Raw genomic sequence first — 17,547 nt, 5'->3', positions numbered from 1 at the left:
CTACCTCCAGGCTTTTTATGGGAGAAAATTGGCTTTTTAAGATTTATTTATTATATATAAGTATACTGTAGCTGTCTTTAGACACAGAAGAGGGCATCAGACCACATTACGAGCCACCATGTGGTTGCTGGGATTTGAACTCAGGACCTCTAGAAGAACAGTCTGCTCTTAACCACTGAGCTATCTCAAGAGTGAGCACACAGACTCTGAGAGCAGGGTGGGCTGCAGAAGATAGCTGCTGTCTCAGTCCTTGTGCTTGGCCTGAGGTCTCTTTCTGAAACAGCTGTGCTGGCTGGCTAGTAGTCTCTAAGGACTCACCTGTCCCTACTGCCCCAGTGTCAGGATCATAGGCACACTGTCCCCTTGGGGTTTTCTGTGGCATTAAAGACCTAGGCCCTCTTGCTTCTGCAGTGGGTACTACTTTTGGTTATTGAGCCATGTTCTCAGCCTGACATGCTATATTAATCAAGCAAAAAGAGACTTTAAATCAAGTTTATAGTGGGACTGGGGAGCTGGCTCAGTGGGTAAAAGCCATGCGAGCTTGGTACTCAGAACCCATATTAGAGGCAGCAGTGGTAGCATGTTGGTTTTATGTGGATGGCTCTTCTGTCTGTACCACTGTGTATCTGGGGATAGCACAGGCCAGAAGAGAGTGTGGAGCCCTGGAGATGCAGATAGCTGTGAATGTGGCCATGTAGGTGCTAAAAATCAAACCCAGATTTATTTAATGTATGTGAGTACACTACTACACTGTCATCAGTGTCTTTTGTCACCAGAAGAGGGCATCAGATCCCATTATAGATGGTTGTGAGCCACCATGTGGTTGCTGGGAATTGAACTCAGGACCTCTGGAAGAGCAGTCAGTGCTCTTAACCACTGAGCCATTTCTCCAGCCCCAAGATAGCTCTTATACAATGTCTTTTCTGACCACAGTACTGTGAAGCTGTAAAAATCACAAGTTTGTGGAAATTAACACAAATGGGGAGGAGCGGGATTCAGTCTTGAAGAACTCAGAGCCTTGTATATCTAGAACTCTTGCTTTATCACCGGCTGCTTCTTAGTCTCAGTGATGAACCTAACTGCTGACTCAGATGAATAGCCAGCACATAACAGCTAGCTACAACTGTTCCTCCCAAATTACCAATGGGTCAAAATAGCAAAACAGCATTCATAAGTGTTAGGGTTAGATACACAATGAGAGAGAAAAAAAGACTTAAGTTACTGAACTCAGAAATGAATGTAAGCCAGGTACAGTGACACTTGCCCAGTGGGAGCCAGAGGCTAGCCTGGTCTACATAGTTCCAGGCCATCTAGAACTACATCATGAAACCTGTTTTGGAAAATAAGTCTACAGTGGAGAGTCAAATTACAGAAGTCACTAACAAACATTAAAAAAGAAGTTAATTTGCTTACTGAATAAACAGACCAACCAGACTAAGCTAGAAGATGAAGTTGCTATATGATAAGCGGGGTAGTAATTCTACTGTTCTGGTGTCTAGACGGGTCATTGGTTCTGAAAAACAGCAATGAAACAGCTAAGTTACGTCCTATTTCATCCAAAAACTGAATATTGGTTTCTCAGCCAGCATTCTAGGCCACAAACTAAGATTTACTAAATAAAAACTGAAATCATTTCTCCCATCTTGTCAGGTCTTCGTACAGTGAAATAGAAGTCAGTGGCAAAAAAGCAAATATTAACAGTTAACATAGGCACTGAATATTACAGCCAGGGCTGGTGGTGCAGGCTTGTGTGTGGTTGGTGGGTCTTCCTACCTTGATTTACCTAATATAGATGATGACTCACAAGCATGGAGGGGGACTTGACTCCTAAGTGATTCCAGATTCTCCCGAGTAGGCAGTGTTAGCCACTAACTAAATGAATAATTCTCTCTCTCTCTTTTAAAATATTTATTTACATATTTGAGTACGTTGTAGCTGTTTTCAACCCCAGAAGAGGGGGTCTGATCCCATTACAGATGGTTGTGAGCCACCATGTGGTTGCCGGGAACTGAACTTGAGACCTTTGGAAGAGCAGTCAGTGCTCTTAACCACTGAGCCATCTCTCCAGCCCATGAACCATTCTCAAAAGAAATATAGTAGCTAATAAATGCTTGGACATCCTTAGGAATCAGAGAAATACAAACCTACTTCCAAGATTCCATTTCACTCTGTTCAGAACAGCTACCAAGAAAATGATACCTGGTACAGTCAAGAGAAAGGCATGTGGGTCTGTGAGTTCAAGACCAGCCTTATCCACATAGTTCCAAGAAGCCGGAACTTTATGGAGAGACCTTGTCTTAAAAAAAAAACCAACGTAAGAGGTGATGTTTTAACTTGATTCTGTGGTATCGTAATATCTAATAGTTCTTCTGTGAGTTTGGATTGTGATGCACAAGAGGAAAATAAAATTGTATTAATGGAACAATTTAAATTGTACTCTGAAGTTGTCTGGTGCTAGTTTTAAAACATTTTAATAATTGTTACTTTGTTTGGGGTTGTACCTGTGCTTTGCCTGCACACACACACACACACACACTGTGCATCATGTATGTGCGTGGTTCCTGTCAGTTCAGAAGAAAGTATCAGATCCCCTGCAACTGTAGTTACAGATGGTTGTGAGCCACCATGTGAATGCTAAGACCGCATCTGTATTCTCAGATAGAGCAGGAGCAAGTGATGGCTCTGCTGATCTGTTGATCTGATGGGCATCAGATCCCATTACAGATGGTTGTGAGCCACCATGTGGATGCTGGGAATTGAACTCAGGACCTCTGGAAGAGCAGCCAGTGCTCTTAACCACTGAGCCATCCCTCCAGCCCCCACTAAGATATCTTTTGTGTGTGTGTGAGAGAGAGAAAGATAACAACAGTTTCCAAAAAAACATGGTGACACAGGAAGTGACAGTGATGCTCAGGAATGCTCTTACCCTAGACACCCTGTTCATCTCTCGGGCCACTGAGAACCCTGAGCATTGACCTGGAGAAGGGAGAAATTCAGATACAAGCTCACCAAATGCAGCAAGCCTTGTAAGCCAGCCTATGTTGTGTTAGGGACCTTGTGTGAACAATCCATACTAGTCACTTAAATGGACACTGGAGTGTCTTCCAAGGGCCTGGGGATCTAAGGAGCTTTCTTTCTTTTTTTAAATTGGAGATTTTCTGTAATTACATTTTAAATATTATCCCCCTTCCCCTCCCCATTCTATTCCCCCCTCCTAGTAGCTTTAATTTTTAATAAAGATGTTCCTGAATATGTTGCTCCTGCCTTTAGGCACCTCTTAAAAGCAAGTTACTGAATGAAAATTTCATTGTGCTAGGTTTACATTACCTTGGTGAATTTTTTTTTCAAGTGTAGTACCAATTTAAATACACATACATAGGTTGTGGCATTACCTAAGAGAAAAGACATGAGCTAGGATTGGTAGGGGGAAAAAAAAAAACATTAGAAAAGGAGCCATGGGCTTTCCAGATACCAATGTCAGAAGACAAAGCTACTGTGCTCAACAGAGCAGCAAAGGGAGAGAAGTAGGTTTTACAGGTGTGTGAGCTGTACTGTGCCCACGCCCTCCTGAGTCCACATTGGGCCTTAACCCTCAAGAATAACTCAGAACATGAATGACACTTGAAGAGAAACGAACCAGCTGGACGTCTGTAATCGGAAAAATCCATAGGTAAGTTCAGAGGCTGACTAAAGATAAAATTAGCTGATCTAATATCTCATCCTGGGGTAGGAAGAATACAAAATGTATCAACAAGCAGTAGCTTTCCTGTGTACAAATAAAACAGAAAAGCTGGCCAAGAAAGAGATGGGGATGGGTGGCTCTGCTCACTGTAGCCTAGAGAAGACAGAAACCGGAGGCTGTAGAGTAAGGGGGATGTACCTGAACTCTTGGATCGGAAGCATAAAAGTATGAAAATAGCTATCCCTTCCAAAACAACCAACATTCCTTACAGTCCCCATGGAGATCCCAAAGCCGTTCCTCACAGAGACAAACAATATTAACTTGTCTTGTAGGGAAGCTGGGAATGCGGTTCAGTTGGCCTAGTATTTGTCCAGCTTGCCCAAGGCCCTGAGTCTGATCCCTCGTCCCCAGCACTGCATGAAGCAGGCACAGTAGTGCACGCATGCCCAAAAACCCAGCACACAGGAGGTGGAGACATGATAATCAAGTTTTTGGACTCTGTCTCAAAATTTTGCTGAGCTAAAAATATGGGTCAGTTAAGAACACTGGCTACTTCTTTCAGGCGACCCAAGTTCAGTTCCCAGCATCCGCTTCATTTAGTCCGCAGACACCTACAAACTCCAGTCCTCCTGCCCCACCTCCTTCCAGCCTCAGTTGGTACCTGCACTCACGAGGCAGACTGCCATGAAAACACATACACATAGATAAAGATAACTGGTTTTTTTTGTTTGTTTTTTTAATTTGCTGAGTACTCAGGAGGCAAATGCTGCGAGTTTGAGGCTGACTCAGTCCACAGTGTAAGTTCCAGGCTAGACAGGGCCAAACTCAAAAAGGAAGCCACCTTCATTATACCTAACAAACAAAGGATGCCGGAAATCCCCATGATGCAGCTAGCTCCAGCAAGCATCAGTGTTTCTCAGACTGTAACATGCTGTCACCCACATGGAGGTCTTGTTAAAATGTCACGCTTGCTAGACCTGGGTGGGGACGGAAATGGTGAGAGGCCAACAGGCCAGGTGGTACAATGGAGTCTGAGGTCCTGTGAGACATGGGAGTCTTTATTCCTTGGTCAGAGTAAGGACAATGATGGATGCAGCCAGCGCAAACACTGGAGGTCTTTTCAAACTTTTTATTTCTTATTTTTCTTTCATCAGCAAACATACAAATGGGTAGACTGGACCCGTCAGCCGCTGGCTCTTCCCAACATCCTAGCTCTCCGTGCCCAGGAACCTGTTCGAAGTTAAAATAAATCCAACCATCACCCTTTCAGGTGTACCTCTGCCAGATAAGGAAGGATAAAAAAAACAAGCAAAAACTACAACCAGCGCCATCATCACACAAACAGTTTTCTGTAACACAAAAGTAATAACTGGCTACTGGTTGAAATTGCCTCAGCCACACATCGTACTTGATTTTTAAGCTTCCTCCCAAGCTACAGCTTCCTGGTTTGTTTGCCCAGGGCCTGGGACTTCAGGAACACATAGCTATGGTCCTTCTGGAATCAAAATGTCTAACTTGCCGATTTCACTTCTGGGACTGGAAAGGCGACAGCAGTAACTTTAGAACCGTCTCTTTTGAGTCTGAGCCTCGTCCTCCCCAGTCTTTCCTGGATCTTCAGCCTTGAGATTAGAACAGTAAACAACAGACTGGACATTTGAGTGGGTTTGCTTCAGGAGATGCCTGGGAGATCACATTCCCTGAACTCATAGCTCTGAGCGACTTCAACTTCTCCCACACTCTTCCTTCCCATCCCCAGCTCCTCCTGTGTCTTTAATCAGGGTGTAGACTGCTTGTGTAAATCATCAAAGGTGTGTGACCCTCTGCCCTTCCAGTCTCCAGTGTGGGCGGGATGAGCTTCCTTTAACAGAGGAACAGACAGTGCCACCCCGTCGTTAGGTCCTGTCCTTGCCTGGAGCTCTGGACTCTCACAGCCTGCTCCTGACCACCCTCTACCACCCCACCAAATCCTGAGCCTCCCAGCCCTCAGACTCTGAAGAGGAATCATGTGGCTTCCTGCCAGCTTTACAACCAAATACCAAGGGCTGCCAAGTTCCAGGCCTGGGGAGGGGCTGTCTGTGTCCCACTTGGTTCACAGGTTTCAAACTCTGGGTTAGTCAGGCTGCAAGTGACAGGATTCAAAGTCAAACTCATTAAGCACAAAGGGACATTGATGGGAAGGATATAGGCGTCTCCTCCAGTGGTCAGGACTCCGGAAGGGCAGGAGGTGGACAGGACTTCCTTTCTAGTCTTGGCTCTCCCCCCACCGTCTTCTGGTAGGCTCCTTGCACCCTCTGCAGATCCCCCAGAATGGTCAGGAGTGTTATAGTTACCCCTAATATGAACCACATGGAAGGAGCTGTGTGAATTCTGAAGCCTTGGGTCAACTAGACCAACTAAGTCATTGTGTCAGGGTGGAGGCTGGGCATCCACTTCTTAAATGACTCCAGTATGCACCTGATGGCTTCAGGCCCGGGGAGAGGGCTCTTCTGTGGTTCTTACAGTGCAAGGGGCCTCACTCGGGAAACTTGTTTAGGATCAGAGGTGTCCATGGGGGCCTGCGACCACCATCAATCAGAAGGTAAATTGGTCAGCAGTCCAGCAGGTATATGATGACCTAAGCTCAGCAGCTCTCGGTCACCTGCTTTCCCCCTCCGAATCCCACTGTCAGTGTGATGTCCTACTCACACCTCAAGGCTGCACAGAAGCAAGAAGCTGAGCTGCCTCCTGGGGATTCAGTAACTTGGTGGGAGATGCGGTCGTAGACGCTAGCTGGTTATCTAAGAAGGCATGTGGGAAGCAAGACAAGATAGTGGTGGACACCTTGTCCCTGGAGAGGGACAGGCCTGCAGTCCAGGGAGAGAGGGTTGGGTGGCAGAAGCCTGTGAGTGAAGGCAGGGGCCAGTGCTCTCTGGAAAGGGAGCCTGAGGATGAAGGACACTGCTGGCCTTTTGCTTACCTGGACTGGTCTCCTCAGTTTCTTAGAGGACTTAATCTTTTCTAGTATGTCATACCTGGACTTCAAGATCTGAAGCCCTGTCAGCTGGCTATACTTCAGGGTGAGGAAGCGTTGGCAACCATTGCAAGAGTAGGGTAAGAGCTGAGCCAAGGGCTTTGGAGTTGTCTCAGGGCTGTCCTGACACCTTCCTTCCCTTCCTCATCAAGGGAGCCCCTACAGGTCCCCTCACTCGGCTGTGACCTAGCCTCTAGTTGGGCCCCACAGAGAATGGTTTTTCCCTTAAGAGGGCTCCCAGGGAGGACCTAGAACATTCTACCTATGGAATGGTCTCTGCCAGGTCTCCCTCACCCTGAGGTCCTGCTCCCTTACAAGGCCAGGCTTTAGGTGGCCTCCAAGGGTAGCTGTGATCTTCCCTCATGGAAGTTCTGGAACCAGACTCCAAGATAGGGCAGGCAGAGAAACAAAGCAGGAACCCAGAGTGCTTCCTGCTCTGCCTGTACCCTGGAACCTACCTCAGTAGCCCCAAGAGCTGGCTCTGGCCTCTCTAGTCCAGACCCCATCCTAGGCGCATGGGAACAGATAGGATGACATCACACTTGGGGCTCAATATTCACTTCTCTTTCCAAAAATATTAAACACACAGTCTAGAGGTGGTAGGGGGCGGGGCCTGGCTGGGAACCTGGCCTTTACACACCCAGGGGGCCCTTGACCGAGGAGGCAGGCAATTTAACAATTGGTCTGCAAGTCAAAAGAGAGAAAGCTGGTTAGTGGGGTGAACGGAGGCTCAGGGAGATGGGGGCTGCGGAGTTCAGGTCCAGGAGTAGGTGGCAGCCCTGCCTGGGGCCCCTTCCTAGGGTGGGAATGACAGTCTGACCTCATGACCTATATGGGCATCCAAAAAGTGTTGGTAACTGGCTGCTCTCACAGATGGAGAGCCTCCAGGTCTCTCTGAAGCTCTGTGTCCTTGGGTCTGATATGGAGACAGTCCTTAGCCCAGAGCTCTTCCTCTGTGCTTGCAGTGAGAACTGGCTGAAATGTGTCTGTCTGGCCCAAAATGCTGAACGCTGAGATCCTTCTGTTGCTGGGAAGCCCTCAGGGCCCAGCCCGTACCAGGCAGATGAGCCCTTCAGCAAATAAGCTGGTAAGTGAAGGAGCCAGAAGCTAAGCTAGTGCATAAATCTGATACTCATTCTGATGTAGACAGAATGGGCCTGGTCCTTACTAGGCCATGTGTAGGCTGGGTCTTGCCTCTGATGTCTCTTTGAGTGTCTGAGTCTGGGACCCAGTGCCTATGTTGAGGACCAGGTGTTTGGAGTTCCAGACTGAGTTCAAGGGATCCGTACCCCATCTACCCTGCCCAGGGTACTATATAGTCTGGCACGAGTTCTGGGCAAGGGGGGTTGCTGGGCAAAAGGGCTGGGTAGGGTAGGCAGACTCAGACGTACTCTCGGGCAGCAGTTGAGGGTCCTGAGCGATAGGGCTGTGGGATGCTGTTGGTTCTCTCAGGCTCTGGGCATGTGCAGCAGAGAAAGGAACCTCCCAGCATGGCCAGCCCAGCAGAGGCCCAGCCAACGAACAGAGCTGGGCCAAATTCATACCTGTACGAAGTAGAGAGGACTGTGTCAGGCTGCAAATCCCAGCCCTATCTGGCCCCAACCCTTTTGAGGGTCCTCTTCCTCATCCCTGGCACCTGGTGCACAGAGGCAGCACACAAGCTCACAGGCCTCTTCTTTTTCTCCAAATAAACTAGGGTGAGTGCACACCCTGTGTCCATCCCCATCAGCAAGTTCACACCTCACAGCCCAAGCCTCAGGTAGGCAGGGCAATTTGGTTCATTTCCTCATCTGGTGGACACAGAAATCTAGATGGACACAGTGGAACCACCTCCTGTCTCCCCCCTCCCCTGTACCCTCCTCCCCTGTTGGTCTGATCTACAGAACTGCATCCACCCAAGATTGCTCTTTACTGCCCTCTGGAGATGGTTGTCCCTCTGCCTGGCTCTCTCCACACCCATCCCTGCCAGCCAGCTTGACTCTTCCAGGGGTTTCTCCACCTCTGTGTACAGGTCTACCTCTCCACGAACACCTCCCACTACACACACACACACACACACACACACACACACAGCAGAAGGATCCTTTAATCTGCACTAGAGGACAGACAGGCTTAACTGTGCTCTCAGGACCCAGCCCAGGCAGCCCCAAGAGTCCTGAAGAGATGTCCCAGTCCCTGATTGGCTCCTTGGGTTAGACCTTGTATAGCAGGTCTTGGTGCTGCAGCCGCCCACCCAGGGGATGACTCTCTTGTCTGAATTCTCCTCTCTGACCCCTCCCATGGAGACAGCCCAAGCATCCTTTCTCATCCCCCTCCACTCCAGAGTCAGCAGGACATCTGGCCAGGGAGCCATCATTCTTTGCCCCTGCCTGGGCTGAAAGGAAGGGAAGAGCCAGGTAGACTCAGGCCCTTCCGAAATTCCCTGCCTAATCCCCCACCCACCCAGGATTTCAGACTTACAAATGGCCTACTTCCCAAAGCTACCTCCCTCAGCCAGAGCCCCCTGGCTGCACTGGCTTCCTCCCTGCCCTTCTGCCTGCAGCAGAGGGCAGCTGCAGCCTTATCCAGGATGAGGGGCAAATCCTCACAGTTGCTATGAGAATATCTTGGGTATTTTCTCCAGTCTCAGGTTCCCAGACCCACCACCACCACCCAATTCTTCTTCCCCCTCCACGAAGCCACCTTAGCCTGCTGCCACCAGCGAAAGTAAAACAAGCCCAGGTGTGCTGAGCCCGGGGAGGAATCTCTTGGGTCCTCACAACCACGGGAGACCTGGTTCTGACAGGAAAAAGTTAAGTCACAAGTGATCCAGGTCATCCAGCAAGAACATGGAGCTAGACTTCAGACCCCGCATGGCTCTCCTTTCTTAGAAACTAGCTGGTGCCTGTTTCCTTATTTCCTCTTCCAAGTGACAACTGGAGCCAGGGTAGGACAGATAGGAAGGAGGCCTAGCTCCGGCACTCACCTGGCGTTGACAGGAGTGCTGGGGTTAAAGAATTCCTGGGTCACCAGGGTAGCGTACCATGAGACAGCAGTCAAAGTACAGAGACCTAAGGAGGAAGTATGTTGTGCTCAGCTCTGCCTGGCCTAGCTAGCCACACGAGGTGGGCTAGCTGCATGGCCAAGAGGGGAGAGGATGCTGGACACTCACCTGCCAAGAGGAAGAGAGCGCCTCCGGAGATGGCCACACGGCCCTTGGCAGTGGGGTTACTGTCTCCAACCCGAGTACACTTCATGCCCACCACACTGAGCACCATGGCCACAAAGCCCAGGAGCACAGCTACTACCATCAGGGCTCTTGCTGACTGGATGTGACCTGAGGCAGTGTAAGAAGGGTCTGAGCAGAGCAGGGAACGTGTGTGTGTGTGTGTGTGTGTGTGTGAGCTGTATGTTTCTTTCTTCATGAGTGGATTGGTCAGTTCTAGGCCCCAGGCAGCTCAGGAGACTTGGATCCCCGAGGGAGGCAGGTTAGTGACAACCTGGACCAGAGTGAGTGGGGACTTCTGCTTCCAGCCCTGTCGGAGTGCAGGTGGGATAGTCCCCAAGGTCAGTGTTGTAATAGTGTCTGACTGTGTGTGTGTGTGTGTGTCCAGCTGTGTGAGCTGTCTACACTTGGGCATATATGTGTAAACATGTCTGTCAATATGGAATATGGAGAGAAGAGGCACAGAGGGTGTTAGCAGGCTTATGAAGCCAGACTCTCATCTCAGACCACCCTCCTCTACCCGGGGCATTGATGGCCTAGTTACACAGGAGAACATTCGGGTGCCAGGGTTGTGTGACTAGGTGTCAAGACAGAGAGCCCAGGCTGCCAGCCTCTTGCACTCCTGCCTCCCAGGGCCTAGAGACCTGTGGCCTGGACTCTCCAGTGTACACAGGACAGCAGCTAGGGACTCACACAGGGGCTGGAGTGTGCCATCCAGCACTGAGGACAGGCTGTGAGAAAGCTTGTCCTCAAGCTCCACAGCCCAGCCAGCGCCCCCTCCCCGGCTCCCACCAGAGACCTACCGTCCAGGGCCAGGAGTGAATCGTAGACTTTGCATTGCACCTGCCCGGTGCTCTGGGAAGCGCAAGACATCCACAGCCCTTCGTAGAGGCCCACGGCAGTGATGATGGCATCGCCGGCATAGGAGGACTGCTTCCACTGTGGCAGGGCAGTGCTGGCGATGATGCCCACCCAGCCACCCAAGGCTAGGAAGTAGCCCAGGAGCTGGAGGCCCGAGTTGGCCATGGCTCAGGGAGGAGTCTGAGTGTCCCAGGACTCAGAGATGGGCCGGGGTCTGGAGGAGCGCTGTGCTCATGGTAAGAGGAACGCCTGGAAAAGGGGAGCTAAGTGGAAGAGGAGGAGGAGAGGAGATAGCTGGCTGACCAGCCCGAAGAGTCAGCCCAGCAAAGGCAGTAACTGCTGGATTCCAGAATGCAGGGGGTGGCCTTGGGGCTGGAAAAGGCCAGAGCCCGCCCACAGCCAGTCCCCAGCAGAGCTCTTGCCCAGTTTCTTGCTATTGGAGGGCGGAACCTAGAATCCAAGCTGGGGTACCCCTGCCTTCCTGGTCTCAATAGTAAGGAAGGGAGGGGCTAGGAGGAGTGACTCTTCCCCCTTTCAACCAGGGAAAGCCCTTAGGTGTGAGTCCAGTGCCCTAGGATTCTCCTAATGACTTCCAAAAGCACCAGCTCAGTGGGTGGCTTTGCTGTGTGCCTGATCTGAACCAGGGGTTTCGTGCCCATTGAGTTGAGGACAGAAAAAGAAAAAAAAATTTAGTTACAGCAGGAAAAACTATAGAGTTCTGTGTGTGTGTGTGTGTGTGTGTGTGTGTGTAAACCAGGCTTTGTACATGCTAGGCAATCATTCTACCACTGACCTAGATCCCCTAGAGTTAGTTTTGGGTCAGGGCTCTAAGGCCAGATGTGCAGAGACTCGGTTAAATATGAGCTTCTGGGGAGAAGAGTCTTGGGTACCTGGAAGCCATGTCTATTAAAATAGAAGAGGCCAAACAAGGGAACATGTGCTGTGGGGTCTGTCTAGGATCTGAGGAGTCAGAAGAGGGCCCCACAGTAACTGGGCCACGGGTGGCTACATGCCAGCCTCAGACATGGTGGGGAGTTGGGGAGACCTTCGCCAACATCTGTCCTGGACTTGGAGGAAGGAGAACTGCTCAGCCAGTTAATCCCTTTTCTGGCTGGTTCAGCAGCTCCTGCTGAGACCTGAGACAGCAGGCCCTGGCCCCTACTCCAGAACAGCCTGGCAGGGGCAATGGCCTCTGCACATTCCTGGGGTTCAGGCTCCCCCGCTCCTAGACCCCCGGCCTGCCCCCCCTTCACACTTAGCCCTCAGGAGCAGGGAATGTTTAACTCCCCTGGGTCTCATTAGCAATCCTCTCACGTTCATTTCAGCCCCACAGGCTTGGCATGGGTGCAAGAGGAATGTCACACCCCTGCTCCCACTCTGCCAGCCCCCCAGCCACCCCTCTGCATCCCCGACATCCCACTGCCTTTCCTGAGCTGCAACATGGCCAGCTTCCTCCCCCACACCTTCAGCCCCCACTGCAGGGACAAACCCCCAGCCTGCTGCCTTGCATTCTTCACGTGGGTGCCTGGCGCTCTCAGACAATGGCAGGCCTCTGTGCCCGCTCAGGGCGTGGGCCCCTGGTATGGCCTGCAGCTCCAGCTCTGAGCTTGGGGGAACTGGGGGAAGCTGGGTAAATAAGGGGCCAGTGCTGTTTGGTAGATAGTGCCACACGCTGGGTCCCCCTGACTTCCTGTGTACACGGGGGCCTGCTTCTTAGAGTAGCCTGCAGATCTCCAAAATACCAGTGGGGTTCAGAAGGGTGACAGAAAAGACGGTTCAGACTTGAGATTCTCCTGCCATGAATGATAAGACAACTGAACCAAAAGAAACAGGAGGAGATTACCAGAGCCCAGAGGGAAGCGGGAGATACAAGCAAAAGACTCCTGGGGACAATAAGACTCTGATAACCTCAAGGCAGGCCTTCTGACTAGGCAGGTAACTGGGATGTGTGTGGTGCTGGTTCCTATGGCCTCTCCCTAAGTCTTTGCCTTTCTTCCTTTTGGAGGGAGTGGGGATATGGATGGGGGTGCTTCATAAGATGCTCCCTACTAATGGACAATCGTGGAAGTTCAGCATCTTTAAAGAGATACTGCTCTGCTGAGCTGGCATGAAGCTTAGAGGAGGCAGAGGGGGTCTGCATAGGTAGCAACTTTACCCAGGCCATTGGAAAGGCCAGACAAGGCCCTCTCTCCCAAAGCTGGGCCTTGGCCTCTGACAAAGACTTCTCTGTGAGGAAGAACCCGGACTCATTCTGACCTTGGACACTGGTCAGATCCCTGAGTTCTGGAGCCTCAGGGCCACACTAGCTGTGATCCCTGTCTCCAGACATGTGAGAGTTGAGGTAAAGGGGATGATGGCCACTTTCTCAAGAGCTAATGTGTCCCAGAGATGAAGCCTGAGAGGCAGTAGGATGTCTGTCTGTCTGTGCCTCCATTCAGGTCACCCCCAGACTCTAAGGATTCAGAGTCTCCATAATTACTTTTCGTCTCAAAGGTTTCTCTGTGTAGCCCTGGCTGTCCCAGAACTAGCTCTGTAAACGAGGCTGGCCTGGAATTCAGAGAGATTCCCCCTGCCTCTGCCTCCAGAGTGCTGGGTTGCTTAATCCACCACCACCCAGCATAGGCTTCTGTGATTTTTATATATCATCCCCTGAAATTCTTTCAGTGGCTTTTTCCTTTGTCATTTGAGATTTGGGTCTGTCTGTTCTACCTGAACACTCTCTGCTTCTCCAACAGCCTTCCTGTACCAATGTTCCAAAGCCATCTGGAACTCAAGTCCTGCTCCTGGAGCAACTAGTTTTCTAGGCCAGCCAGCATGGCTTCTCCATCCTAGGGAACCCACCATTCTTGGTGGTTCTGCAGCCCAGTGACTCTCAGGCATGCAGGGAGAGGGAGAGGGGGTGGGAGGGGGTGGAGAGGGAGGGGAGGGAACTGCCTGGGGTAGACAGAAAGTCACAGTTTTAAAATGAATAAATCAAATGACTTCTCTTCCGGAGGGGGCTGACTTTTCCATGACTACTGAAAAGTGTGTGACATTAGGCAGGTCCTCAGCTTGTCTTAGTCTGATTACTCAACTGAAAAATGGTGGTGATACCACTTTCCTGTCTGATTCATGAGGTAATTAGGATCATACATGCTCAGAACTGTGGTTGATCCAAGCTGTTCCCAAGGTATTGGCCCTAGGGTGGAACCTTCCCTGGTGCCCCTTCATCTTGGCAGGGCAAAGTGCTTAAGGGTGGGAACTGGCTGCCACGTCTTTCACCATTGTGCTGGGCTGAGTAGCCTTGGTAGGTATGTGTTGATCATTGATGGGTTGGTATGAAGAGTCATTGGTTTTGCCTCTCTTGTAATGAAACACCAGGGACTAGTCCACTATCCTTGCTCATAGCTGATTAAGAGTGTCTGACTTGGTCAGTTGCGATCTATTACTTCACTATTAGCTTCACTACCCCCAACCGGGTTAAGTTCCTGCACAACCACAGGTTCAGGACAGAAATGACTCAGCTCGGGCCACACAATAAGAGAGCAAGATGGTCAACCATGTGTCACCCCCAAACCGCTCTGCCTGCCCAGGCATAGTGGAACAGCCAAACTGGAATCCCATAATCCTCTGCATGTTCCCATCCACTGCAGATGGCAAATTGTTTTCTTCCTTCTCAAGGTCCATAAGCAATGTGAGGCTGTACTAGGAATCTCAGGTCTCTCCACTGTCTGACCAGGGCGAGGACACTTTACAGTGCATGGGGCAGTCCAAAAGTGTCTTCAGTCCTTGAGGACAAGAGCAGTGTACACAGATCTCTGGTGCCCTCTGAACCCCGGATATGCACCTTCCCTGGGCACCAGTGTGTAATGCTCGTATCTGACCTGGGTTTGCTGAGTTGCTCCAGATGCTGTGACACTCCCACAGTCTGTCTCCTTCCTAAGCAAGTTTCCTCATATTGCTGACCTGCACAACTAACATGTTTTCCTAAACACAGTCTGAACACATGAAACTGTATCTCAGCTGAGTCCCTGATACTACCCACTGCTTCTAAGTGAGCCTCCTAGCCTAATTACATACATTTGCCTTGTCCTTTTGGGAGCTCAGTGAGGCAGTCTGCTGTCCCTCTCTAGTTAGCATGCATTGAATTTATAAAAGTCAGCCAGGTGGGCACACAAGAAGTGCACCTTTAATCTCAGCACTCAGAAGGCAGAGGCAGGCAGATCTCTGAGTCTGAGGCAGGCTGGTCTACAGAGACTTCTAGGACAGTGGGAGCATATAGAGAAACCATGTCTCAAAAAAACAAACCAACCAACTAGCCAACCTACCAACCAACCAGACAAAACAAACCAAACATTAAAAAAACCAAACATAAAAAGCCATCTGCCCCAATATAGAAACTTCTGAAACACCAGGAAAAGGTCAACAGAGTTCTGTAATGTGGATCTGCTTCTATTGTGTCAGGTGCTGTGTAAGAATTCTTTTACAGGAGCTAGAGAGATGACTCAGCACTTAAGAGCCCTGATTGCTCTTCCAGAGGTCCTGAGTTCAAATCCCAGCAACCACATGGTGGCTCACAACCATCTGTAATGAGTTCCGATGCCCTCTTCTGGTGTGTCTGAGGACAGCTATGGATAATAAATCAATAAATCTTAAAAAAAAAAAAAAAAAGAATTCTTTTACAAGTATTCTTGGGCATCTTGGCCCCAGCACATGGATTACTCTCTGCCTTGGCGAAAAAACAACTTGGTCACATCCTTTCAAGTTCAGTATTCCTCAGCTCAGAGCCCAGGCCAGCTCCAGTTCCTTTTAATGTAATCTTTAGGCCTCTGTCCAGCAAGCACTTCACCCAGGGCAGACAGAGGAAGTAATAATGGTAATCAGTCCATTGGTTCACTAGCTCAGCTTGAGACAGTCTGCCTAGCCTTTCAGTTCACCCTCTCCCTCAGCACCGAGCTAACTCCTGCAAAGAGTTGCCAGGCTCTTCCTCCAGCTCTCTCTTGTTCACCTTCTGTGTACACCACCTCCCCCAAAACATCTCTGGGAAATTCTCTCTGACTTCCCTATTGTCAAATACAGAAGCCCCTCAGTCCTCTCATGTAGAGTAGGCCGGCCGCAGACTCACTCTATGGTCAAGTCTGGCCCTGAACTCCGATCCGCCTCTGTCCACCTCTGAAGTGCTAGGGCTGCAGGCTAACACCATCACGCCAGGCTTTCAGCTCTCAGCTTGTTCAGCCTCTGGACGCCATTTGTCACTACTGCCTTGATCTGCATGGCTTTGGGACTGACCTGGCCGGGGCAATGGGGAATGGAGAAATGACAGACACATGGATCTGGTGAGTCGTGTGCTCTCTGATGGCTGGCTTGGAAACTCAGCTGGTGTGTCACATACAGTACCAAGGAGGAAGAGGGCAGGTTAGCTCATCTCCCTAGGGGAGCAGTCTTCTGCTACGGTCACCTCAGAGGAAGATTTTGGGGGTGATACTTTGTAGTCGGTGTCCAGGATGAAAAATCTGCAGTTGATGCTTCTTGCAGGAGCTTGCTAGAGGTCAGCCATTTGCCACCTGTATTTAGACCAGGGGAAGAGGGTCTAAAGCACTGGGATCTTCCCCACGGCCGTGTTCATGGCAAGAGTGCACATTCACTCAGGCGTTCATTGGCTTCCAACACACTGCTCACATCCCTCTTGAAATGTCCTCATAGGGCTGAAGAGATGGCTCAGTGGTTAAGAGCAATGACTGCTCTTCCAGAGGTCCTGAGTTCAATTCCCAGCAACCACATGGTGGCTCACAACCATCTGTAATGTGATCTTAGTGCCCTCTTCTGGCATATAGGCATAGATTCAGGCAGAACACTGTATATAAAATAAATACATCTAAAAAAAATGCCCTCATAGGGGCCTGGACACACCTTTCTTATTGTCCTTGAAACCACCTCTAGATGAGGTATCTCTCTGGTTTCAAACGCCAACTATATACCCCTTAAACTCACCCTTGGGACACCCACTTACTCCAGCAGCTATGCCTTTCACCTTCTGCCTGGGAGTCCTCACCTACAGGCTTAACTTGCAAAGGCTTCTGCTCATACTTCCCATTGGCACTGTGGAACTGATCTAAGCCTGGTCTTCATTACCTCTACTGCTTGGCTCTGGCTGAGGCCTAGGCCTCTTCCTGTCCCTCTGGTCATTCAGCATCTCCTCTTTGGTTGTCTCCCTCTGTTCCCATCCCAACAGATTATTCTCCATGTATTGCCCAAGGAGATTTTTTGTTTGTTTTTTTGAGAGGCAGGGTTTCTCTGTGTAGCCCCGGCTGTCCTGGAACTCACTTTGTAGACCAGGATGGCCTGTCTCTACCTCCCCAGAGTGCTGGGATTAAAGGCATGGGTTATCAGCAACCTGCCCAAGGAGGCTTTTAATATGTCAGTCACACGGTGATGCTCCAAGCTCAAAACCCTGCTGGGATCTTCAGCATTTTCTCTTTCAGGTCCACTGGGCACAGGCACCCTCCTTTTTTCCTATTTTTAAAGAAAAAAAAGATGTTTTTATTTGTATATGTGTATGCCGTGTTTGTGCTGGTGGCAAAGGAGGGCATCAGATCCCCTGGAGCTGGAGTTACAGGTAGGTTGTAAGTTATATGATACAGGAACCAGGATGCCAAGAGTAGCAAGGGCTCTGGAGTGCTGAAGCCCCTCTCCGCCCTAATCTGCCCTCTTGCTGTTTCTCCTGCATTGGGGCCCTGACTTGATTTTGTACATCAAAGGCTTAGAGATACAAACCACACACGTACATATTTACACATTTATTATATATCC

General features: G+C 50.0%; 1 protein-coding gene across 1 annotated transcript; it reads right to left on the bottom strand.

Annotated features, from left to right (window-relative positions):
• Positions 1–4,872: 4,872 nt before the first annotated feature.
• Positions 4,873–10,923, bottom strand: CLDN19 (claudin 19; the record flags this gene model as incomplete). Its single annotated transcript, XM_080921427.1, has 5 exons — positions 4,873–7,376; positions 8,084–8,236; positions 9,658–9,742; positions 9,844–10,008; positions 10,701–10,923. 5 exons carry the CDS (start codon positions 10,921–10,923, stop codon positions 7,325–7,327), a joined length of 678 nt encoding a protein of 225 aa, XP_080777553.1. The 3' UTR covers positions 4,873–7,324.
• Between the last annotated feature and the right edge of the window lie 6,624 nt (positions 10,924–17,547).

This window comes from Micromys minutus, assembly GCF_963924665.1.
Source record: "Micromys minutus genome assembly, chromosome: 9".
NCBI classification, from domain to species: domain Eukaryota; kingdom Metazoa; phylum Chordata; class Mammalia; order Rodentia; family Muridae; genus Micromys; species Micromys minutus.
This window is presented reverse-complemented; position numbering and strand designations above follow the sequence as displayed.